General features: G+C 40.7%; 1 protein-coding gene across 1 annotated transcript in view; it reads left to right on the top strand.

Annotated features, from left to right (window-relative positions):
• Positions 1 to 25,371, top strand: part of nrbp2b (nuclear receptor binding protein 2b) — a 29,843-nt gene extending 4,472 nt beyond the window's left edge. The window contains exons 2-18 of the mRNA XM_026363209.1: positions 18,264 to 18,386; positions 18,862 to 18,963; positions 19,057 to 19,146; positions 19,562 to 19,602; positions 19,696 to 19,790; positions 19,941 to 19,964; positions 20,066 to 20,152; positions 20,640 to 20,695; positions 20,784 to 20,879; positions 21,157 to 21,289; positions 21,641 to 21,743; positions 21,834 to 21,884; positions 21,971 to 22,106; positions 22,433 to 22,486; positions 22,590 to 22,653; positions 22,785 to 22,840; positions 22,981 to 25,371. Coding sequence (XP_026218994.1) covers positions 18,264 to 18,386; positions 18,862 to 18,963; positions 19,057 to 19,146; positions 19,562 to 19,602; positions 19,696 to 19,790; positions 19,941 to 19,964; positions 20,066 to 20,152; positions 20,640 to 20,695; positions 20,784 to 20,879; positions 21,157 to 21,289; positions 21,641 to 21,743; positions 21,834 to 21,884; positions 21,971 to 22,106; positions 22,433 to 22,486; positions 22,590 to 22,653; positions 22,785 to 22,840; positions 22,981 to 23,067 — 1,398 coding nt within the window. The 3' untranslated portion in view covers positions 23,068 to 25,371. The remainder of the gene's footprint in view (positions 1 to 18,263; positions 18,387 to 18,861; positions 18,964 to 19,056; positions 19,147 to 19,561; positions 19,603 to 19,695; positions 19,791 to 19,940; positions 19,965 to 20,065; positions 20,153 to 20,639; positions 20,696 to 20,783; positions 20,880 to 21,156; positions 21,290 to 21,640; positions 21,744 to 21,833; positions 21,885 to 21,970; positions 22,107 to 22,432; positions 22,487 to 22,589; positions 22,654 to 22,784; positions 22,841 to 22,980) is intronic.

Genomic DNA, 25,371 nt, shown 5'->3' with positions numbered 1-25,371 from the left:
AAGCTGAGCTGGTTGTTGCTGTGTTTCACTTGGATCTTGGCCAATCTGAGTACTCCGTTTTGGAACCAGCTATCCAAATGCATCCTAAAGTATAAGTTTTCAAACTGTGAAGCAGAGAGGCTGTGTGTCATGAGAGGGACCTTTGCATCCAACAAAAATGCCCGTACATCCAGAACCTGCCTCAGAACCAATCATCACATTACTAATAAGAAATGCCAGTGAATTATTTGGCATGTTTTTAATCATGTCAGTTTTCCAAAATGTAAACAAACGCAGGCTAAAAACAAAAAACAGTGTAGTAGAGAGACAGTGATAACGGAGAAACACTGAACCTATTTTATTACAGTCCAGGCTGTAGATGGCAGGCAGAAGATTATCACCGGCCCCCTGTGATCTTGGCTCGATAGTGCAGCAGGGTAGACATCCTAAAGTGATTCCACACCCTGCCCTGCTCTGTAATGCATCAGAGCAGCACAGTATTCATCCCAATAATTGCTCCATCTTGGATCTGTCTCCATCTGCTCACAGAGAGATGAAAATGAGGCAGCCTGGGTCGAGCGAGACAGCAATCATTCATCATGGTGTTAATACACACATGAATATGAGAAGTTGAATGTGACGAGCAAATGCTGTCTCCTGCACTTGTGTGTTAACTGGAATCTCATGCATGAGTAAGGATTGAGAAATTATACACGTGTGCCACTAGAGATGAGTTCACAATAAAAAATACATTTTAACTTAGGAAAAGCTGTTGACAACAAAATTAACTTCAGTTCCAGGGTCCTGGTGTTGTTCATGTTGGTAATGCACAGTGTTATATTCCATGTGCTTTTCCTACAGTGATGATATTCAGTGTTTTCTCAGAGGAAACTGTCCAGCCAAGGTGGTAAGCCACCCATATCCTAGCTCATTATTACTGAAATGGTAGCTTATGGCCTAAACAAGAGTGATTCTCATTAAAATATTGCAATAGCTGTGTGAAATATCGCCTCTGCTTGTCTCTCCTAAAGATAAGTGTTTAATATCTGTTCATATTTTACATTTGCAGAGACGGTTTTTGTCTTTACCTTGGTAGCCCACCTTTTCCATGAAATGCAGATATTTATACCCAAACCCACATGATAAAGTCAGTTCTATTTTAATAAAGTCACGATATAGGAACTACAGTAAAGATATATGCTGTTTTTGAAGTGTGCTGTAGATTTCCAGCGATGCAGTACCCAAGGTGTCACATGGTTTATTATTCCTTTAAGGAACTTTTTTATCCATTTATCCATTATCCAGTTAACCGTTATCCATTTATAAACTTGAAGATGAGACATTAAACTGAGCAAACACATCTTCAGCACAAAGCACTGACCCTCTTGTGCCCATGTCAAGTCACAGCTTGCAGTAAGCGCTGTCTGGCCTGAGGGGATCCTCCTAATGACTTACTTCATAATACTCCAGCAGCCCAGACATGCTCGCTGGTTTGCTAGATGCCCTAAAAGGAACGACATCCACTCAGACTTTCCTGGAGGGAAACAGAGCTGGGACAGTCGGCTTGGATTCAACCTTTTAACACGGTTGCTCTGCCAGCAGCTCTGCTTAAGTTTTTTAGGAAATCCATTCCTAGAGAACAGAAGTAATGATTTGTGCAGATGAGTCAGTGGAGTCTGCATTGTTTTGTGCTAGCAGCATGGCTCTAGGTATGGCACTGTTAGTTTGTGGGTTTGTCTGTTCATTATGTAATTTACCTTCTCATGTGAATGATACTATAAATTCAATGCAATTCAGTTTGATTTGTATAGGACCAAATCACAACAGATGTCATCTCAAGGCACACTGTAAGGTTTAAGACTTTACAAAATATAACTGTACACAGATCTGGGTAGTCGGCCATCTGCCTCGACCGGTTGGGGTGAGTGGACAGAGGAGAGAGAAAAGAACAGCAAGCAACAAAAAACAACAAGCAGCAACAACAATGGGCAGGTCAGTAGGGCCAGTAACCGCACCCTGGAGATATGCAGCTCCAAGGACAGTTCTTTGTGTCTTTTAAGCATGCTTGAAGTTTGATTAATTGGTTAGTTTCTTCTTGTTTTCATAAATAAATATAGCTGGGTTTCAGTGCTTCCTAATAATATTGCTTAAGGGGGACATATATAAAGTGAAAAGAATCAGCCCAAGCACTGAGCCCTGTGGAACTCCGTAACTAACTTTTGTGTGAAGACTCACACAGTTAACATGCACAAACTGTAATCTATCTGACAGATACGATTTAAACCAGCCTGGTCCTGTTCCTTTAATCCCAATGACATGTTCCAGTCTGTGTAATAAAATGTTGTGATCTATAGTGTTGAATGCAGCACCAAGATCTGACAAGACGAGTATAGAGAGACGTCCAATGTCTGAAGCTCGAGATCGTCAGTGACCTTTACGTGTGGTGTTTCTGTACTATGATGTACTCTGCCTCTCCAGAGTCTCTAACTCAGTCTCACCATAGAGGAGGAGCCAGGAGCTAGGCGGCTTCACACTGGCTACTGGGACCTGACAACTGACAATTTTCCATAGTGCGGAGCGGAAAATTTGGTCAGCCTTGCATCCTATGTTGCAAATAACTTGAAGTTATTACAAATACTGTTATCACTAAAGGAGGCTGAGGAGAAGCAACATGTGTGTTTAACACACTCTGTTAGATGGCACTAGATGATTTTCATCTCTGTGTTTTACTATTTCTGTTGTTGGCTCTTGGTCATAAATAATTAGTGCCACACACACAAGCCGCTTTGTTTGATGCTGCTGAGCACACAAAGAGCAGAGATACAGCTGTTAAACACAGAAAAGGCTGTGTTCTCCCATGCACCAGTGCACGAAGTAGACCTGTTTATATACCAAACAGCAGCACCTGCATGACAGCTTTTGACCTGCTTACTCCCCAGTCAACATCCAGACAAATAAGTTTTTACTTCACTTCTGCTTGCTAATAGCTTGAGGGACATGCCCACCTTCTGTTATATGTATACTGTCATCGTCAACCTGTGATAGCTTTGAGTGCATTCCAGGAGTTTATTTGAGAGTATGTGTGGTAGCTGCAGCTGGCATCGAAGGGTAGAAAGGACTTAGGTTTTATTCTGGACGTCAGAATTTGAAGGAAGAATTCTACACCAGCAACAATGTGTGAGAATTTCTGAAACAACATGTCCTCTGTCTACACCTCTGGTTGATCTACCTTTCTTTATGGCCGCAAATGACTCATTCATGTACGTCACAAATTTATAGCATTCGTTTGTGTTGTTTGTGTCCTTGAAATACTTAAATATTCTTTGCTGTCTCACAGTTTACCATGTCATATAATATACAGTACTGTGTAGGCCATAAATACAAACAGTCAAGTAGGAGCTGTAGCTATTAGACAGAGAGATGAGGAATTTCTCTCTTAGGTGGCACAAACGAGGGCAAATGTTGCACCTAACTTGCCAAAATGGCTGCAAGGTCAACACTGTCATCAGTTCACTGTGAATTAAAATCCAGTACTAACAGTGAGACTGAATTCAGCTATTTTAAACACAGGGAGTTCACACGGTTTGTATGTAGTTTATGTTCCTAATGAACTGCTACAAATAGTCCATGTGATCATTATCTTGACCACTAGCTACTTTTTGTGTTTGGGTTGTAGCACTATAGATCGGTATTAATACTTGTTTTTTTTATTGGTTCCTAAATGGCCAGAACTGAAGAGCTGCAATATTCTGTATTATTAGTCAGACAGTCATTAATTTACTAATTTATTGTTCAGCATTTTTATTTGCCCACTCCTAAATGACCTTCTTCCCTACATCTAAACGGCAGCTCCAGTGCTCCATGTGTGTCTATACAGGAGATGCTCAGGAAAAACATTTGAAGTGTCAAAATAGGATTGATGATAAAGCGCTAGTAAAACGTGAACTCGTAGGCGGGCTGTGTGGACAAACTGCTTTGAGTAAAATAGTAACGCATGTGTGTGAGACAGATGACAAAAAATGCAGCTAATAGGGGAGTAATGGTTCTGTAACTGAGAATACGGTGGTAACCCAAACATTCATGGCCACGTGTTCTGTCTTCAGCAATCATGAAACAAGACCAACTCCATACAATCATTTTGCAGACACCCTCACTAAATAGCAACTTCCTTTGCATATGGGCACTAAGAAATAAATAAATGGTGATTAAAGATGTAGTATGAGCTGCTGCTCTGGTGTGCTGCATTCAGGGACTGTACAGAGTGCTGGTCAACAGAACAAATGTGTTCAAACTATGTTCAAACTGACTTCATCATGAACAAGCCTACAAAGCCCCTAAACAACAGCTTATGCTCTCTTGAGTCTTTGTACCTTGGGTTATGCGATCGTGAGGGATTCTGTAGCCTGGTAATGAAATGTAAGCGGCTATGCCAGTGAGGTCTCTGGGAGTCATTGGATCTGATTGGCTATACAGAAAATTAGCTGGCAGCTGTTTCTACTCCAGTGTATGAAATGGAGCTACCCAGATTTTCTGCCGGTCGGGTAGGAAAGCTGGCATGAAAGGGAATTCTCTAGGAATGGCTGACATGTCTGGAGGGTTTCACTGAGCTGTCATAGTAGTTCACGTCACATCACGTCTATGCCTCTGAGGAATGCCTCGTACCTACTCAAGCATACTTTACACACAGTCGGCAAGATCTTTGCAAGACATCAGTTCCTGGAGTCATCTTTTGGCACTGCTGTGTGAAAATGAGTGATTTTAATTGATTGTAGATATTAATATTTCATCATTCTTTGTTAAATTTATGAGTGGAGAGGATTCTGATATTTATCACACTTTGGGCAGAGTCCTTAACAGTTTGGATTTGCATAATTCAGAGTGCATAATGCCATCATTGTTCATGTCTTTATTTATTAGTGTCTACTCCTGGAGTCGGCTATTCTCCCTCTGCCTCTTTTTTTTCTTTACACAATTAAATGAAATGCACTGCAGGAAAGAAACTCCATTTAAAGCCTCTTAAGTACACTCAGAGTGCTGATTTTTATTTATTTGTTGTTGTCTACATTTGCAGAACGGCAACAATAGAGCTTGATTGTAAAAATGTGAAAATGATAAAACATAGTTAGTAAATATCAGCTTTCCAATCTTCAGTCTTGAAGAATATTTCTTTAGACTGATCGTTGTGCAGAAATAAACCCAAGGTAGAACAAATGTAAACGGTCTGTGACTAAACAACAGCATCAAATAAGGGCATAGATGTAGACTAAAAAGGCACTGTAGAAATTAAAACATAAAGTAGATAAACCTATAACTTCTCTACTACTACATCATGAAGAACCCTACAAATGTGCACAGAAATATTTGTCTAATGTCTTCTGTCAAGTCAGAGAAAATAAAAATCAAGTTTTATTTTGGAAAGTGTGAGATTCATTGATTTTTAGAGGAGGAAAGTCAGGGTATCTCTGTCTCTGCTGCATTGATTTTGACTTTATCTCTTTAATGATTCTCCTCCACTTCCCTTAAGTTCTCAAATGTTAGTAGAAGAATAATTCCTTTAGCACACAGAGAGGCTGTGCTGCATTTACTTTACACAGTCTTAACTTCAGCATCAACAATTAACAAGCAGCACACACAGGTGGATATTTCATCATCTCTATCGGTTTCAATCATTGAAATTAACAGTTCAACAGTTTTGGTGAATCATCATCAAATGCAGTGAACACACATTCAAGTTTACTGTCATGGACGGGAAAATGAATTCCAGAGTTTATCAAGGTGTCGTCAGGGCTGCTGAAGCTCAGTAGAAGCTGCGTGTTGACCTCAGGAGAGTCATTCACACCAGACATCCTTTGAATATTTCTTTTTTCTCACACCCAGTGAGGAAGAATGATCTCTTGAAGTTCCCCCTGAGCATTGTGCATGTCTAAGCCACAGCTACAGGAAGCATTTGCTAGATTTTATTGCTGCCAAAGGAGGTTGAACCAGTTATTAAATGGTCTTCATTATCTTTTTCCAGCAACACTGTGATCGTTTCATGGGTATATCCAGTAAAGACGTGAAATATTCTAATTGTGTGTATGTGTTATTAGCTCCAGCACATAGTCTGTACTGGTGACTTGGATGACACTGCTACAGGCTATGGACATACTTTGTTTTGCCACTGTATACACACAAATACCATATACACCAAATCTTGGCATGGCACACATTGTGTAACGGTTGAAACGCCCCAACTGTGGAATTTCCCTGTACACATGAAGAGCTTTGTGAAAATAGTCTTGTGACTATGATATTCACACATAGTAGTTTATAATAGTCTCAGACACAGTGGTTCCTGTCATATGTTGTTATGTGAAGCCTTTAATGAATGTTTTTAGCTTTTCCACACACCAAGTCCGGAGCAATTCCCATAACGTTGGAGGCCTGATGATTTAAAACTGTTGCTGTGCAAAGCTCAGACACTGTAAAAACATCAAAGCTACAGTTATGATCCAGTTGTGTTGCTGCTGAATTTACGACTCACTGAAAAGATGCCTGTCAATAAATGGTGCTACATGAAGTTTAATATGCACACGTACTGCATATGGCTTGAAAAGGAGCTGTCTTCACTTTCACACCAGCGCATATCAAAACTGTGTTGATTTGTTCCTTCAGCACTTCAACACCAACAGCTCACATCTTGACCTTCGAAACCAAATATGTTTCTCTATATTAGATATGTACATTCATGCTGGAGGTTTAACTGTGTAGAAAACCTATTATTCTAAGAGTCTGTCATGTATTTATTTGCAATGCAGTGTAATATGTCAGTGTAGTTTACACGTTTTCAAGGCCCCACTTGTCATTTAGTTTTGCAGTTGCTTTTAAACAATGTCATCGATTTTATTTGTCTTTGTCTTCATCAGAATTCACATGACTAATTAATTCCTCTTGTCTCTGTATTGTATTATTGGACACTGATCTATTTTTGCTCTTTTTATTTGTAAGTCATTACCTAATTTTTACTTCAGGTCTTCTCCTGAGCTTAAATGACACAACCAAACCTTTAGAAATCTGCTCTTGTTCCCGTATGGCAGATTCAACTTGATTTGCATTCAGCATTTGAATATATCTGAAAGTAAAGCAGGTTACTCAGATGCAAGAGCCAGCAGCCATCGATCAGGGAGATGCCTGATGAATAATATATAGAGCCAGAGAATAAAAGCCCCCCCCCCCCTTGCCTGTACAAACCTGTGCTACACAGTTCATTTTAATAGGACTGCAGCCTGGCTCAGGAGGGGTGCCAGTATAGACGGCTCCAGAAAAAATGCAAGTTTATCCAGGCAAACACAAGTTGAACCTGGCTCAGATCGCCCACCAGCGCAGCTCCTTGCATAGTTTGAAGAGGGGGCTGTTTCAAGTTTGAATTCCTGTTCCTGTGTACAGTGTTTTTCAACTCGCACTCGTCACAGCCATTGATGACTTGTGCAGAAACTGTGGACAGGTAGGTTGAGGGTTAGATAAACAAATCCCAACTCCCCATGTGGTGCTTTCACAGACGCGACTATTGAGCTTTGTCTGTAGTCTTACATAACACTAACGGGCACAAAAAAAAGCAGCTTGAGGTCTCTGTGCTTGTCTGCCAATAGGCTTTTGTTTGAACACGTGCTGAAGAGCCTGCTCAGGTTGACTCTCACTTCTCAGTTTAATCCCCCTGGAAGATAAACACCACATGATAAACACAACTCTCTCTGCTCTGTCATCTTATACTGTCTCTACTTTCATTTGGCTCTTTGTGTTTCTCCACACGGGGCCTTTTTAACAAGCTCAATATTGGCTACTTGACTAATTGAGGCCTATAAGCACAAGAATTGCCTTAAGAGAGAAACGTCTGCCTAACTGCATTCTCACACGCCCCTTAAGTGGTTTCTTCTGCTTGGCGTTGTTGTTTTCTTGCTCCTGCCTCCAGCGATGGGAGTGTTGCGAGGAAATGTCATCCACAACGTGCATGAGCACGCTGCTGCCGATTAACCCAAGCTTTTAACTGTCGCTCACTCGGCACTGTGGCACTGTTTGCCAGGCCTTTTGAGCTTTTACCCCCTTTACCCCGAGTCACCTCCGTTTGGTTGCTGGAAAGCTGAACTCCAGTAACTGCAGTGCTGCAGGGCGTGCAGGGGAGAGGGGTGCGGTTGCTGGAGCTCGCATAGCGGAGCATATTGCTCTTCCGCTGGGTTTGTAGTAGCAATGAAGCAAGCTGTGTTTGTGGCTTTACAAGCATGAATTGGGTAATCCAGTGGGAAGAAATAACCCCACTTTATGGAGAACTTTAATACTTGGGTAGACTGTTCCAGACCCTGTCAAGCTTCTCCAAGAACACAGTCAGTCGCAGATGTGTGTAAAGAAATGGGAAGGGGGCCAGTTTCAGGTCATGGAAAACGCGCACACACACACACATCTCTTTAGCAGCCCAGTCAGAAACCACTGCTTCTATTCCAAGAAGTGGACCGTTTGTTTAAAAAAAGACCAATTGCAAAATACTCCATCCTTGTTTTGTAAACCTCCTCCTCTTTTTTTTTTTTTTTTTTTTTTTTAAGACTTCATTTGGTGCCATGATTGTGAACGTGTTAGTTTTATCAACTGAATCCACAGTTCAGTTGTCTTTAAGCTTTTTGATTTGGTTTAATGGACTACAACTGGAACAATGTCCGTCTTTTCTACTTTCCTCAGTGTAGCAAGCAGATTGATTTCAGCCAAAGTGTGAATGATATTCTAAAGACAAACTTCTGCCTCTGAGATGTCTCGGAGTAGAATAATAAAGTTGCATAACGTGGAAACTGAAGTACACCAAATATACAACAATTTTTAAGTGGCTGCAGACTAATGGAAAATTCTTAGTCAAAGTGGGCGTGTGTTAGACGACTGCTTCCTGTTGAGAAAAGAAACTGGGTAGAAGGTATTTTTCAAATGTTTTTAACTGGCATGTCAGGCAGGGAGAAAGGAGCCGTTTCACCTGACGTTGGAGAGGCAGGATCATTGTGCTGTTCATTGAGAAGACTTCACTGCTCACCGTGTGAATGTGACATGAATTGCGAGTGGCAAGCAGCTGTACAATCAATCGGTCCAAAGAGGAGAGAAGGAAGAGAAGAGCCGTTGATGATTCACACAGATTTTCCACAATTATGACTCAGCTTGAATTTATAACTCAGCAAGAGCTGTAAAAATGATGAATCGGGCTCCGCGAGCTTATGTTGGTCTGCACTCGTGTGAAACTGCATGTTTGCAGATAGAGTTCAAGGGTCATGCAGCCCCAACGTATCAAAACGATTGTTTAATGTGATTTTAAGCCAGAAATAAACCAAAACATTAGATCAAAATCACCAAATGTCCTCAGAAACCTTTTGTCTAGTTTTAAATATTGCTGATTAGAGTCAACACACTGTGTGGGATCATCTATGAGCTTTGTGTGCAGCTATTTCTGCACAAATTAATTTTATGTGGTGCCTGCAAAGCCCGTTGCTCTGCGGGACTCCGACCAGACTGGACCTCTTTTGATCCTGGGTCTGCTCGCTTTATTAAAGATGACAAACACAACAGGTCGACCTTGTTTAGCTTAGACTCCCCAGAGGGACAGTGCTGATCTCACCACAGTTCAAAGAGCATTCATCTCTTCAAGTGATTTGATGTTTTATCCAGCCATAAATACAAATAAATAGTTGTTTTGTTAAATTAAGCCTATTACAGACAAATTGTTCAATGTTCATCAATGTTATAGTCATTAGTTTGAGCTGATGCTTTTTACTCCTGCACATATTGTTCCACATACACAACCAATACATAACTAACACCGAATGATCAGCAAACTGAGCAGTGATTGCAGCATGTAAGTAATGTAATAAATGCAAATGCATTAGACAAGCATCAAATAACTTGACAGTTGTAGAGTTTAATCATCATCATTCATTTCATTTTTATTGGCAGTGCGTCTTTAGCTGCCAGCTGCACAGAACATGAAATAAGCATAACTCTAAACAAAAGGCAACAAAGATTAGATAAATGATAAATAGCTGCAGTGCTGCAAAACGTGCACTGATTATTTGAGGGGAAAAAAAGCCACACAGGGACAGATAGGGCTTCATTTTGCTCCATTATGCAGTTTTAACCTCTCACAGTAGAGGAGAGCCAGGTGGCTACTGTGGTGTGATTAGACAAGGTGTTACTTCTCCCACGTAGGCCTTTTCTGTTCTCTCCAAACTGTCACATGCTTCGTGCGCTTATCTTCTTACAGCTTACATTTATCAAGCTTCATTGAGGGGCAAAGAGATGTGTATTTTGTCTTTACTTTAAACATTTTGAATAAAATAAATGGTTGTCATCAAATTGAACTTGCGTCTTGTGAACATGCTTCTTGTCTCTGCAGTGTTGGCTTTGTTACCAGCACTACCGTATATCAATCTTTCTGTACTGCTTGCACCCTATAAATGCTGTGAAATGTCACTCAAGGGGCTTTTATCTTCTGTTTTATGAGGTTGAGCAGGAAAATTAGCAAATACACAACGCACTGTTGGTATGTAGATAAAATGGCCCCTGAGTGCCCTGACCTTGTGTTTTTCCACTTGAACACAAGAGTGTTTGATTGGTTCAAATGCACAGGTGTGTGGGTTTGTTTTTCAGCTCTCCAATTCAGTGGCTCTGAGAAGGCTCGGGGGTCTTTAATGGTCGAAGTGATTCTCAGAGTTCATTGCAGTGGTGCTCTGATTTTAAGGGTTGAGTTGCAATTACTACTGAAATGACTGACATATTATTTTCAATAGTCATGCAACAGAAAAATTAACTGCCTGCAATTTAGGAAATGAGTCAAAAAAGTTAAATACGCTTTTTCTAGCTTCTGCAGTGGTTATCTGCTGATTTCTAGCAGTGTTGGCCTTTTAGACCAAACGCTATTTGAAGATGGCGTATTGTGGTCTGTGGTCTTGTTATTGGCATTTTTATTATCATCATGGTTCAAACTTTGGGGGTAATTTGCAAAGTCAAGGAGCCCTAACTGAAAGTCGAGGTTTTAGTTCTTGAAATCGGTGAACATGGAGGGGTAAGAAACAATATATTATTTATAAGAAATTTGTTTTTTTAAATACTAGGTCTATAGCTCTTTATGACTAAAGCAAAATTTTAGGGCTTTCTTAAGGGTTTAGATTTGATAAGCTGCTACTGAAACCCAGCCCCACACTCACGGATTGCCAATTAACGTCTCTGACTTGAAGTGTAAATTGGCGTGAAAATAACATCCACCGATACAAGCAGGCACACGCGTATGTTACATACGTCAGACAGTCGCACATTCACATTCACCTCATTCTGTCCAGCAGGTAGACGTGAGATCAAAGTCTTATTTCTGAAGGGACACTGTTAATGGTTAAAGGCCTTCTGTAATGAGGCTGTTCGGCGACTCCTGTGCTTATCGCGTCCCTGTAGGAGCAACTTCTTACTGATTACCTTGTTTATAAATCTGCATCTTTGTCATTGTGACTGTTGGAGCAAGTACAGCATGGTAACTGTAATATTGAAGCCCCAGTACTCATGGAAACAGACAATCACCTCTCAGCTGCAGAGACAAATGTTCCATTTGAAAGACGCCGTGTCTGCAACAGATCAGACGAGGCGGATTCTCTTTGTTGGAGTTTTTTGTTTGCAGGACCGAAGTGACTTTATGCACTTTTTTTATTGGGAATATCTCATGTTTTTCATGGCTTTTCTGCTTTAGGACTATCAGCAGAGCCGTGTGAAGCCAGCTGAATAACTTTCCCTCTGTTTAGACTACATTGTGTCCTGCTGTTATTTGTTTTGCAGCAGCTCTCCCCTCTGTGCCCATCTGCTCTGCTAACCCGTCTTGCTTTCCTGCATTCCTCTCGGTAGGGACCTTTAACTCCTCCCTGAGAAAATGAATAAGTGAGACGTGATGAAGGCTGTCTAAAACCTGCTCACGAGCTTTATGTGTGACCTTGTGTGTCCTTTGAAAGAGGTTGAACCCTTAATGTGCCGATAAGTCAAACTCAGCCACAGGCTAATTCACGTAACAAGGAATATAAGAAATGCTCCAGACAAGTTAACATGATCTGGACTATATCTGAATCTGATCTGGACACACACACACACACACACACACACATCATCTAAATGGGAGCGAGATCCTTGTATTGCACATTTCCTGTCCCCTGCTTGACTTGTCACAGCTGGTGCCATCACACGCTGGGGGGACACGCACATTATCCGAGATGCTGACCTGATTGCACGCTGCATGTGTGACATCCTGGGGCAAGAGATGTGGAGGCAGACCTCGGTGTGGCGTGTACTGCAGGGGAAGGTCAGCAGACGGTCAGTGGCTCAAAGCTCTGACACTAACCCATCAGGAAAGACGAGACAAGACATTGAATCGTGAAGCAGTCGGATGTGTTGTCTGGTTTGCTCATTAGTAGTCTACACGTGTAAGATGTTAATGTTTTATGGAAGTAAATCACTAGGTGATTGGAGTATTTTAGACCCACGTGTTTGTCCATTGATCGATCACCACTTTGTTCAGCGTTAAGTAAGTCAGTATGTCAAAAACTGAGTGGTTTGAAAATTGGTACAGTTATCCATTATTTTTCATCCCGTCAAAATGACTTCAGTTCATGATGAAACATCTGCAAACTAATGATGTTCCCATCAGCTGCAGCATTTTCTAGTTCTAATTAGCACATGTCTTCATGCTAACGTGCTGAACTCAGATGACAAATAGTATTAAGTATGCCAGGATTGTCACCGTGAGCATGTAAGCATGCGAGCAACAAGCAGAAATCAAGTGTAACACTGCCCGACATTAGCATTTAGCTCACACGACCACTGTGCAGCTTCACAGAGCTGATCCATGTTTACTGATTCTGTCTCGTTGCTTTATTAATTCAATCAAATCATGAAATTTTCTTACAAAAGGTGTCGGCTTATTTTACGCAAATCTGAATTTACTTTATTGTTACTATTTAGTGAGAGTACTGCACATAAATAAAGCCACAAACTTGTAAAGTTTGTGAACTCTATTGAAGAGGGTGGCACCAAGTGGAGCTACATCAATTAATGAGTTACTTGAGAGTATTTCCTCATTTTTCATTATTCCTTAAGTAGCTTCACCAAATACATATTGAGTGGAAGAGGTGGCATCTTTCTTCTCTTTCCCACACATCCACAGTGCAGGATTAGAAATGATTTTGTCTATCTCTTGCATTTTCCACAGCATTTCAGTCTAGCACTTTGATGCTGCTCCTCTTTGATGCCAGGGAAATGTCGAAGGGAGAGAAAGCACACGGCGACAGAGAGTGAAGCCTGAGCTCATTTGAATACAGTACAGCAGCCGGGCGAGTAGTAACGCACTATGCAGATTGGGTGTAGTCTTTGCTGTACTAGTTGTTAAATATTAATGCAGTGCGGTGTATCAGCTCATTGTTGAGGTTTGAGGTGTAGGAAGAGGCGCAGTCGAGGCGAGATACTGACGTGTAGGAGACAAAGCTCTTTGTCACTGTACGGCCTGGACCCACACAGAGTCTCAGACAAAGATTCTCTTTCATTTAAGAAGCCTCTGCAGGCAGAATCATCCTGAGAGAGCTGCAGTGCTGTAGTTTATTTCTCTGCTAATCCTCCCTCTGGCTGACTCGTCAGGAACTCTTCCTGGTTTTGAGACATTTTGTTGCCTTTGTGCCAAATCAGATCCTGCCGGGGTTCTCTGTAATAAAACTGTCACTGTCGATGGTCCAGCTAACATTTGCAGTCGCGCTGTAGAGGCGAAGATTTACGCTTTCATTTACAAGCTGTGCGCACAAAGCTGGGTGTGTCTGATAATATACAGTATAAACACAGAGATAAGTCTGCCACCAGTGATGCAAACGCTGCGAACACAGAATTACACAACAGCACCATAAAGACGATCTTAAAGATGAATCAACAGAGTGCATTCAGTTCAGCTTGGATTGACTAATTTACTATTAACCAGGTTTATGGCAAATTTTAAAGTTGTACCTTTCTGTGCAGACATGCCTCCAGAGATTGTGACCACACACACAGTGATAGTAGCGGGGCAAGATGGGGTTTGTTTTTGTGGTGACATGAGTATTGTCAGGTTTAAATGGGAATATACTGTACATACTGTTCATGTAACACGTAACATGTTAATTGGAGTAACAGGTTGTTGGTAAAGAGAGTGAAGTGTTTCATTTTTGGCAGTGAAGAAGCTGTTCCTCTGCTTTTCCAGTACAGTTACCAATCTTCCCCTCCTGAAACTAAGTGTAAAACCCAAATATTGCCAAACAATAACAAGCTGCACACATTTGGCAGTATTGAGATAGTAGCGTTGCAGGTGTATTTGTGCCGGACTGGGCTATCTCCGACTGACGTGTGTACGAGATTAATTTCCGTGGCTGTGTAATTAGATGTTTATGTGCCAGTCTTCCAGACCTAGTTTTACCTGGCTCAGATGCAGATTCAAGAAACGTCAGAATACAGGTTGGTCTTGTTTTGGCATGAACACACAGGCTGTGTCTGAAATCACTCTGTAGTAATTCTATTTTTTTTTTGTTTGTTTGTTCTATGGGGCTTTTTTTTGCACTGTACATCTAATGTACATATTTACAGACTTAACATTCAGACACTAAATCAAAATGTCGGACAGTAAAAGTAGTGCACTATATACAGTAGCAAATAGGGAGTGATTTAGGACACAGCCAGAGTCTCTAAATCCCTTTCCACACTCTGAACCCACCTCCCCTCCAACAGCCAATCAGATACCAACATCCAGTATGCTGTTTACAACTCTCATGCTACCATCACCAAGTAACAGACCCCAGTAAACCCCTGGGACGGAGACGCTGGGACAGGAGACAGGAGACTGAGTGTTTCTCAACATCTAGTGAAAATAAACAACAGTTGAGCTTGGATGCCAAGGGGAAGCTGACATGAATCCTTCCTTACAGATATCGAAGTGAAGGAATTCCCTCTGCTGTCAGCGAGTCAGAGCATTGTGTTTCAGCTCTGTAATACCAGTAATCAGATTAGTATCTCATGTTGCGTGGGAGAGTAGTGAGATTATATGTCATGTCTCCAAAGCTGCCCACCATGTCTGTAAAGAAAACCCTGCAGAGAGCTCAGCTGTATCTGCACTGTCGGCTGAGAAATAAAAATCAGAGTAGTCAGGAATCATGTGGTGGAGCATTTGTTTCTCCTGAGGCTGCTTTATCTCATCTGCACTGTCTTAAAAGTCAAAATACAAAAAAGTAGAGCATTTATGTGGCAGCTGTGATTGCGGTTTGTCTTCTGCTGTTTTGGTTCAGTCAACAAACCACCTCTTGTTTAGCTGCGCACAGAAAGGCGTATTGGACTCCATTCAAAGATGATGGCGTGATGAAGCATCGTACAAGTGGAGCTCTGTAGAATATCTCTAGTTATATATAGTGGTTAGCATTTAGCAGTGATAAACAGTCATTTAGGTGCAGAGATAAGCCTGAATAACAGTTGTTCCCCTGCCAACCTGTCATCAAGTTTTACGTCAGTTTTCAGCCGTCTGATTGCTGAGTTTCTAAATTCTTGAGCTTCACAATACAGTAATTTATAGGTAGACACGTCTATTACACATGTTAATGTTAAAGTCTATCCACTAGCAATGTTACTTTACAGCAGACTGGTTGTGTGTTTTTGAGGTGATACTACCCAATAAATGTGAATGTTTAGTCTACTTGTCACAGTTTGAGTCTAAATCTTACAGTTCGGTGGTAAAGTCAGTGATATTTTAGTGCCTGTAGCAACAGTTTAGTAACAGCCAGATCCATAAAGAAATTATTCAATCCCAACACTTTTGGAGTGAATTGGGATGCTGCCTGTGAGCCAGACCTTATTCTATTTAGTTGAGTTTCTTAATATGATATGACGTGATTACGAGCAGCAGTTCACGGACAACAACACTGGTAATAACAAGGTGAGAAACAACCAAAGTCTATGTGGAAAAATACATGAAAGTGTTACTGTACAGATTGTAAAGCCACTGAGGTAGAACAGCACAAAAAAGGTCATCATTGACGGCCAGCTAAGCTTTGTTCACGTCTCTTTCTGCCCTTGTAAAGTCACTGAAGTGTATAAAAAAGGATTTGCTTGAGGGCAGTAGTGAGAAGTCACTTGTCTGGTTGTACATTTAATGTCCTCATTTCTTTCATGACAAGAAAAAAGATTTCTCTCTTTAAGAGAGAAAATGTGCAAGCGGAAAATAAGAAATAAGCAGAAAAGATTTTGTACAGATAGATACGTCAGCAACAATGAGATAGAGGCCTCGCTCAGATATCTTGATCTGCTGACTGCTGAAATTTTGGTGATGGCAGACTGGTCATACACACACACACACACATACTTAGTTGGACCGCCTTTAGCTTTGATTACGGCATGCTTTCTCTGGGGCATTGTTTCGATAAGATTCTGGAATATCACAACATTTATTCTCGTCCAGAGTTGCATAAATTTTTCATCTTGTATTGATGATGAGAGAGTCGGACCGCTGCGCAAAGTCTTCTCCAGCACATCCGAAAGACTCTCAATGGGGCTAAGGCCTGGAAAATGATGTGTCATGTTCCCTGAACCACTCTTATACAATTTGAGTCCAATGAATCCGGACATTGTCATCTCTGAATATGTCCGTACCATCAGGGAAGGAAAAATCAATTGATGGAATAACCTGGTCATTCAGTATATTCAGGTAGTCAGCTGACCTCAGTCTTGTGGAAATGTTCTTTCACTAATAAACATGGTCGTAAGTTCTACTGTTGTTTTTCTACGATTTGTTTTTGCCAAACGTTTAAGTGATTTGTAAGTGTTTTCTTTGCTTGATGCAAATACAAATCTACTCAGTAGATGCTGAGATCTTGTAGTCTGGACCAAAGTGGTGCACCAACCAAACAGTACACCTGAAAATCCTGATGCAGCCACTGAATTGACTGTTTGCATCCACCCTCCCTTTGAAAAGGCACCTCTAGGTTGTGTAATTTTCCATCAATTAGCAAGATGAAGTATTAGTAGGAATTGAGGGTCTTGCATCATGCTTAACTGTTATTAGCAATGGACTTTGAACCCGGTGTAATCTCCTTACTGACTGCACCTCCACTGCTGCTGCATAAAAGCCTGCACAGAGGTCAGGCCAGGTCTTCCCGACTGAGGCAGCAATATCCTGTGATGAGCAGCCTTTAGCTCTTTGCCGCTGTTTCATAAACACCTCGTGCAGTGATGGAACCACCGGCTGTCTGCATCTGCCAGATTACTGATTCAAGCCACTGCCTCTTCACTCTTCTTCCTTTATTTTCTTCATTTTAACTTCTTAGTGCTATGGTGCCACCTCCTCCATATATTCCATGTCTCATCTCCCTAATCTCATCTACAACCCCCCCCCTCACTTCTCCCTCTGTCTGGCCGCTAATCCATCTCTTCCTTCTTAACACAAGTTGCTGTTCTTCCTGTCGCCCCTCTTTACTGTTCAACACCATGTTAAAGCTGGCTGGCAGCATTTAACATAACCTCAGTGCTTTGAACTCCCCTCTGATGCCTTTTCATGTTTTAATGGATTTGATCACATTTAAAGGTGAAGATTATGCCTCACAGACAGTACTGTCCTTTTAACACAGACATTAAGATTCAGTTTTTTATGAATAGAGCCGTCAGTGTCAGATCCCTGTGAATGGATTACATGGTGCTTTAAGCAGATACTATAGTCAGAGCAGGGGTAAGGTATGTTAGTGAGTCCTCATTAATGTGTCTCATGTATTTGTCTTTATTGACACAGTTTATTTCTTAATATTAACAATATATCAGATGGCTCCATGGATGCTAAAGGTGCCAGGTGGATGTGAAAGAATTTGCAGATAATTACCAACCAACTCTGCAGTTTGTTTCAGCGCTACTCTGCTTTAGCATCTTTCAGCCCATTGTTTCGGTTTTTGTAGCCCATGGCTTAACTATTACGATTCACTTTTGCTGCTGTCAGTAGCAGTGCAAGGTACAGCAGGCATCTGTTTCCACCAAAAAGCTAAAATGTCTTCACAGCATGTGAATAAGGACTCATTTGGTTATATGATTATACACTTTTTTTATTATTAAATGTGTTGTGGAGGTTGTGTTTAGTCTTGTATTTACTGCCCCATGGTGGCAGATGCAATTTAATGCTGTCTTTGTAGTATAAATTGATTAAATAAATGATCAGGTTTGGCATCTGCAGTAAAGTTCAACATCTGCTCTTGTCTGTGTCCCTGCAGGTCAGCCAAGGCAATGTTCCAGGTGTGGAAAGTGCTTCTCTGGCCATGGACACAGAGGAGGGAGTGGAGGTTGTGTGGAACGAGGTGCTCTTCTCTGACAAGAAGGTCTTCAAAGCACAGGAGGTATTGTGTTTGCTTTTTCCTATGCAGGCGGCATTTACTGCTATTTAACTCAACTCTACATTTTAGACAGACTAGAACTTGGCAATTAGGGCTGCAACATTTCTTCTTTGCAATTTATTTTTTATTGTTATTTTCCAGATAAATTAGCAGGTTATTAGATTTATATGGGTTTGTGTTTGTTACATGATAAAAGGCAGAGTTACGTCAGCTTCTCTGATATTTTAAGTAGCCAAATGTATTAGAAAGAAATGCGAAATGATTTGTGCCACACAGTTAATTGGGTGTTTTACTCAGGTATTATTTAACAAAACACAAGTTCACTTCAATTCCAAGTATTTTTATGACCTCTTTAGCAGTCTCTTGACAAAATGGAAAAAATGAAGGACTAGAGGCTTTACTGGTAAAGGCCAAGATAGTAAAGAACCACATTTGGTCCATGAGGTTACGTGAACGAAGTCTGATGTGTGTTTTCTAGGAGAAGATCAAGGAAATGTTCGACAACCTGATGCAGGTTGAACACCCCAACATTGTCAAGTTCCACAAGTACTGGCTGGACATGAAGGAGAGCCAGGCTCGGGTAAGAAGTCTTCCTTTCTCCTTGTCTTCTTGTTCTTTTTTCCCAACACTAACACGTATGAATTAATGTTGTTTTCCCATCTCTGGTGCACAGGTTATATTCATCACAGAATACATGTCGTCAGGCAGCCTTAAGCAATTCCTGAAGAAAACTAAGAAGAACCACAAGACCATGAACGTGAAGGTCAGTGTTGGAGTGTTTAGTCAGCCTGTCCAGTGGTGGTGAGACTGGGTACTGCAGTCCAATAACTATTCAGATCCATATTTCAAGCAGGATTAGAGATTATGTAACAGGACAGGCTGGTGGCTCAGCTGCTCAGACGTATATCTTATTCCCACAGTGATGTGGATTGAAAGCCGGCTTTATCCAGCATCTCATCATCTCTTTTTCTCTTCTTTGTCTACATCTGCTGTTTATGTTATGGCACTATAGAATTAAATTAAGTGTTTTTAAGATTGCTGTATGTGCAGTATGACCTTTCTTTCTTGTAATCTCTGAGTCTGAAGGAGAAATAATGTATTGTGGTGCATTTCAGTGCAGCATAAATGTGCTGTGTGGTGTCTGTAGAGGATTCATGTTCTGTTACACTGTGTCTTAGGCATGGAAGAGATGGTGCACTCAGATCCTCTCTGCTCTCAGGTACTAATTGATTTCTTGTGCAGGATTTTAACATGCAACGTGTCTGCTAACAAAGCCAGAAGATCAATGTGATGTTTTATTACTTATTGGCAGTTATCTGCACTCTTGTGACCCACCAATTATCCATGGCAACCTGACATGCGACACCATCTTCATCCAGCACAACGGTCTCATCAAGATTGGCTCAGGTCTGCTCCCGGCAGGGCTTTTTATGTCACTACAACCACTACTGAAAACTTGTTACCTTAAGCTGTGCATTTCTAGTTGTATATATTTAATCTCTGCAGTTTTACAACACAGAATAAATTTCTAAATTATACTTAATTTTTTCTTTCCAGTGTGGCATCGGCTTTTTGTTAATGGTAAGAACCTGAACATTTAGTTGTACATATATGCATATATGCATGTAAGTTACTCAGTTTCGTTCATCTTAGCTGTCCTTGCCTGTGTCTTCTTCAACCAGTGTTTCCCGATGCCAGTGTCCACGGTAAAGCGAGGCAGCACCGTGACGAGCAGAGGAATCTTCACTTTTTTGCTCCAGAATATGGAGGTAAGTGATGGAGTAGAGGTTGTGTTTAGATTTTTGCAGCTTAATTTCTATCAATCTTCAATCTTTAGTGAGAGGATTTTTAGAAATACCTCCCCACACAACCTATCACAGCAGTCTATTGAGAATAACAGGATTATCGTGTTGTAGTTTCAAATAAAATTCAAGCACCTTGTGTTGAAAGCTCGTTGCTGCAGCAAACAGTCTCCCACCAGATAACTGTGGGAATTTTGTGACCTATTGACTGTACTTGTAGGAGAAAATGAGCTAAATGTAGGAATTATTGCAAAACACAGTAGAACTGCCAAACCACAAAACATTTGCATTATTCAACACAAAGTATTTAGAGACATTGACTCTGTGTTTTGTGCTGCTTTCAGAGCAGTAAACAGATTTGTAATGAGGCTTAATCTGACTGCATAAGATTTTCACCCTTTTTTTCAGTGTGATATTTTCCCCTTCTCCTTTTCTTCTTCTTTTTCATTTCTAGCTGGCGAAGATGACTATGCCATAGACATTTTCTCCTTTGGCATCTGTGCTCTAGAGGTGAGAGAAACAGATACGAATAAAATTCTGTGTTTTTCTGTATGTCTGTGTGTGTGTTTGAGTGTTAACAGATTATTTGTACCTCCAGATGGCAGTGCTGGAGATCCAGGCCAATGGAGATAGTGCTGTATCCAAGGAGGCCATCGTCAATGCAGGTCAATCTCTGGAAGACCCTCTCATGAGAGTGAGTGTCAAAAATACTTCATGTTCTTAATATACACCAGTACAAACAAGGAAACATGGAGATAAAGACAAATTGACCCACTGTACTCGACCTAATTTGTCTATATATCTAGCTTCTAGGTTTAATTCAAACCTTATACAGGGACTTTGCACAGTTTTGTTGTGAATGTTTAAAACACGGCAGAAATTCAGAGCACAGAGTGATGCTCAGTAAACTGGGTCACATAGTACAGCCATGTAATTGTGTGTTTGACTGAGGGTCTCGTTGCTTTCTGCAGGAGTTCACCCAGTCTTGTTTGCGTCATGAAGCCAAGCTCCGTCCTACTGCTCACGACCTTCTGTTCCACAGAGTCTTGTTTGAGGTCCACTCCCTCAAACTGCTCGCCGCCCACTGCCTCATCAACAACCAGTGTGAGTTTCTCACCTCCACATGCCTGACTTAGCAAACACAAAAGAATCACTTCTTTCAGTGCGCCTCCTGATATTTACAGCCGTGATACAGCAGCAAGCAAACAATGGACCACAGACGATAGGTTTTAGTCTTAAACTTAAATGTCATTTACCATGTTTCATGTTGAATTCATCTATTTTAAATAAAGTCGTAGGACCTACATCCTTCTTCTTGACAAGTACATGCTGAACATAGTCAATAAAAAAAACATAAGTTGGTCCAGTCAAATTCACTCTCACAGGCAGTGACATACTATACGTTATTAATACCATATCGGTATGACGATGCTCAAACTTTTGTTGGATCTGCAGATTTGCTTCCAGAGAACTGCGTTGAGGAGAAAACCAAGTCCTTCGACCCCAACGCTGTCATGGCAGAGATTAAACATGAGGACAGACAGGGAGTTCAGCTCAAGTAAAATCTAATGACCAACTTGTGTCTTTGGCCGTGAATGTCACATATTGTCAGACACAACACTCACTGTGCTGTTTTCATGGTCTATAGATATTCCCATGTGTCCCCTTTGGAACTTGACAAGTTTCTGGAGGATGTCAAGTAAGTGAAGCGACAGTTTTTTTACTGCATGAGTGACTAATTTGTGATTTCAGCATTGTGTTAATTTTGTCCCTGCCTCTCCTCAGGAATGGGATTTACCCGCTGATGAACTTCGCATCATCTCGGCCTCACCCCGTCCCTCGTGCCCCGTCCATGTCGCAGGAGCAGGTTGAGACAGTGAAGACACCCACACCTGAACCCCAGGAGACAGAAACGAGAAAGGTTAGCTTTCCAACAACACTGGAGAGAAGGAGTGTGTTTATAGTGAACTTTCTGCAATGCATCAGCAATGTAAGATAGAAAAATAATGTGCCACCAAAATTATTTAAATACACACAAAAAAGTATCTCAGTACCTATATATTAAACATGTACTTAGCCAAAGATGTTAGCAAAGTCTAAATACATTTTCCAGATTGTTCAGGAAGTGCAGACATTTGTCTATGAAGGTCTAATATTTATTTATTTTAAATATTAAGCTTGTTCGTCATCAGTCAAAATACATAATGACATTCTGCTGTGTGTCTATTTTGATGTTTGATGTTGTAGGTTGTTCAGATGCACTGTAACTTGGAGTCTAATGATGAAGGGACCAAAACTCATGTGAGTCACGCTTTATTACACATATTTTGTCCATTTTAGATTAGAAACAGTATTATATGGCACTTATTAATCATGCATATGGGTCTTGTGATCTTTTCTTTAGCTCTCTTTGTTCCTAAAGATGGATGATAAACTTCACAGGCAGCTTAGCTGTGACATCTTTCCGAGTAAGTTGATTATTAACTGTGCTTTAAAGAATGAGGTCAGAAACTCCCGAGCAAAGACCTAAACCAACAAGTCAGTCTGTCTCATGTTGTAACTTCAAGTTTCTAACTAATATTCCATGTGAACCTTTCAGCTGACACCTCCAAAGATCTTGCCAGTGAACTTGTTCACTATGCCTTCATAAATGAGGTACATATAAAAGCGCCTTTGTTTTCCTCCTTGATGAATATTTTAAAATGCAGTATATTACGCATGATGAGTTGGAAGGTTGACGTTTATGTTTCAAGTCATGTTTTAAGAAGAGGCTTTATGTCCTGCATGATGTTTAGGAGGACAGTGAGAGGGTGGCGGGATTCCTGGAAGACGCCATCAGTCGACACCGGGTCAGAGCGCTCACATCTGGGAGCACACAGTGAGGAGGGGTCACTGCAGCAGCTGGCCCGGCTACAGGGGCCCAAGGTGTTGACTACACGGACTGAGACAAGAAGAGAGAAGCAGGCAGGATCATACAGAGGGGACGGAGGGAGCTGATCCAGCTGGGGATAAAAAGGGGGACAAATACAGAAGGACGACGATCCTTAACAGTCAGTAAATCATCCCAGAGAGGAGGAAGCACCAGCACTGAGAGAGGAACCGGAGGCTCCTCTGATTGGAGGACCGGAGGCATCATGGCTGTGTTAAGCGATCCCACAGAGCAGTGGAAGATTGACAAACTCCCTGCTTGAAAGGGTTATCATGCCTTAAGATATCTTGACAACTTAGGTTTTCCATAATGCCACTATTCAGAACAAAGATGTTTTACTTACAAATGCAACAGCTGTGTTTTTAGAGGGACATTTTTATGGTTCATAAGCCTTGAATGCACTCCAAATGTCCACTTTGATTGGTGAATATCTACTTTGAAATGTCAACAACGTAATTTACTAAAACCTCTCTCCCTTATAAGCCAGAACCTTCAGTTCATTAAAGTTTTATGAATTTAATATTCCGTCCACACGCACTGTTAATACCCATTCAGTTGATTTATTTATTTATTTCTGTTTAACTGTGAATAATAGAATCATTGCACATTAACTTTTTTTTTTTTTTTTTAATTACCTGCAAGGTAACACATCTCACCGAAATCTTGGGTTAAAGGTAATTTCTCCTACAGCAAAACACCCTACGCCTAAATGTAGTAGCGAGCAATGAGATGATGCCTGTCTTTTAGCCTGTAGTGCTCTTAAGGGGTTTCCCTGTGAAAGTGTCCTGAAAGCCAAAGACTTGCAAAGTGCCTGAAATGGCAATGGACTAAATTTCTTAACCAAATGGCATCAAAACCACTTTCTAAATTTGGAACATGAATGGTTCAGGCTGACTTTCTCCGATTAGTTACCATCTCTTATCATCAGAGTCTGTCAGCCTTTGAGAGTGTGCTCTTTGACACTCGGTAATGGCAGCTCCATTAAATGCTGCAGACACTGTATAATGGAAATATGAATCAGATGATAATGCTCTTTGCTGCAGTCAGTATTAGATGAGAAAGAACTGCAGTATATGTAAAAATAAGAAATCACAGGAAGCTTGTTATTTAAAATCATAGTCCTATGTAAAGGGCAGGAAGGGTGACAGTGACGTGATCTTACTGATAAAATTGCCATAATGTTAATAAAGGTTATTCCTGTACCTATTTTTGCTGTATTTCCTAAAACATCTAAAAAAATTTTAACTTTGTTTTGTAAATGTGTCTAGATGTATTTTGAAGGAAAAATCTGCCCAAAATCTTAATAATAATAATACAATTTTAATATTTTGTCATGTCTGTAATGAGTAATAGTGCTAACCTATATTTCCGTAGGCTACTGCTGACAAGAAACAATCTCTGTTAGAAATATATAATGAGGACTGTTTGCTTTTAACATGTTCATTTCCCAGATCCACCTACTGTAATTTTATTTCAGAGAGTAACTGAGTGAAATTTGGAATTGATTGCACTGCAGCCCACACAAACACGAAAATAGAGTATATCCCTTGAGCTCTGCCAGATTTTCCTTTCAAGAACCAGTGTTGGCACGAAAAAGGCACCAACTTGGTGGATTTTTCCTTGACAAAACTGGACAGTAAAAAAAATAACGATAGTGAATTGTCTGCAGTTTAATTCAGCAGTATACTCTTGTTTGTCAGATTCACTTAACTCTGCTTTATTTGTTTCCCGGGACATTCAGGTCACGGTTTTGTAACAGTTACCCTGCTGTACAGTCATTGCTTACAGTACTTAATATACTCTGTGTCCTTCTTATCAGTGTGACTCTGAAAACAGGAGCCCTGAATTCTCCCAGACTTTCACCTAGTATAGGCTGTGGTGTAGATATTTGTTTGTTGCTATGAAAATGGTTTACTTTTGACAGGTCTTCATTGAGAAGCAGTGCTGCTGTCGCTGTCATTTGATCTAGTAAGCTGCATGTCTTAATAGCCTGCAACTATTCAGAACTTTGCATTTTTGCCTTTGTCATTCACAGTTCAGTTCCAGAGGGGACCTGACCAGGAAAAATGAATGTGTAGACTGTGGAAACATGAAAAAACAAAACGAACAAACATCCATATCAGTCTTATTTTACGTCAGATTACTTTTTTTCCATGACTGTTGAATGAAACTTGCCTTTGGATGTGTTCTACTTAAATCTTTGTTAATTATTGTAGCTACTGCAAATACATGACAATAAACAATATGTGAAATGTTG

The sequence above is a fragment of the Anabas testudineus genome, chromosome 2 (genome assembly GCF_900324465.2).
Source record: "Anabas testudineus chromosome 2, fAnaTes1.2, whole genome shotgun sequence".
NCBI lineage: Eukaryota > Metazoa > Chordata > Actinopteri > Anabantiformes > Anabantidae > Anabas > Anabas testudineus.
Note: the sequence above shows the minus strand (reverse complement) of the source record. Positions and strands in the feature narration are given on the sequence as shown.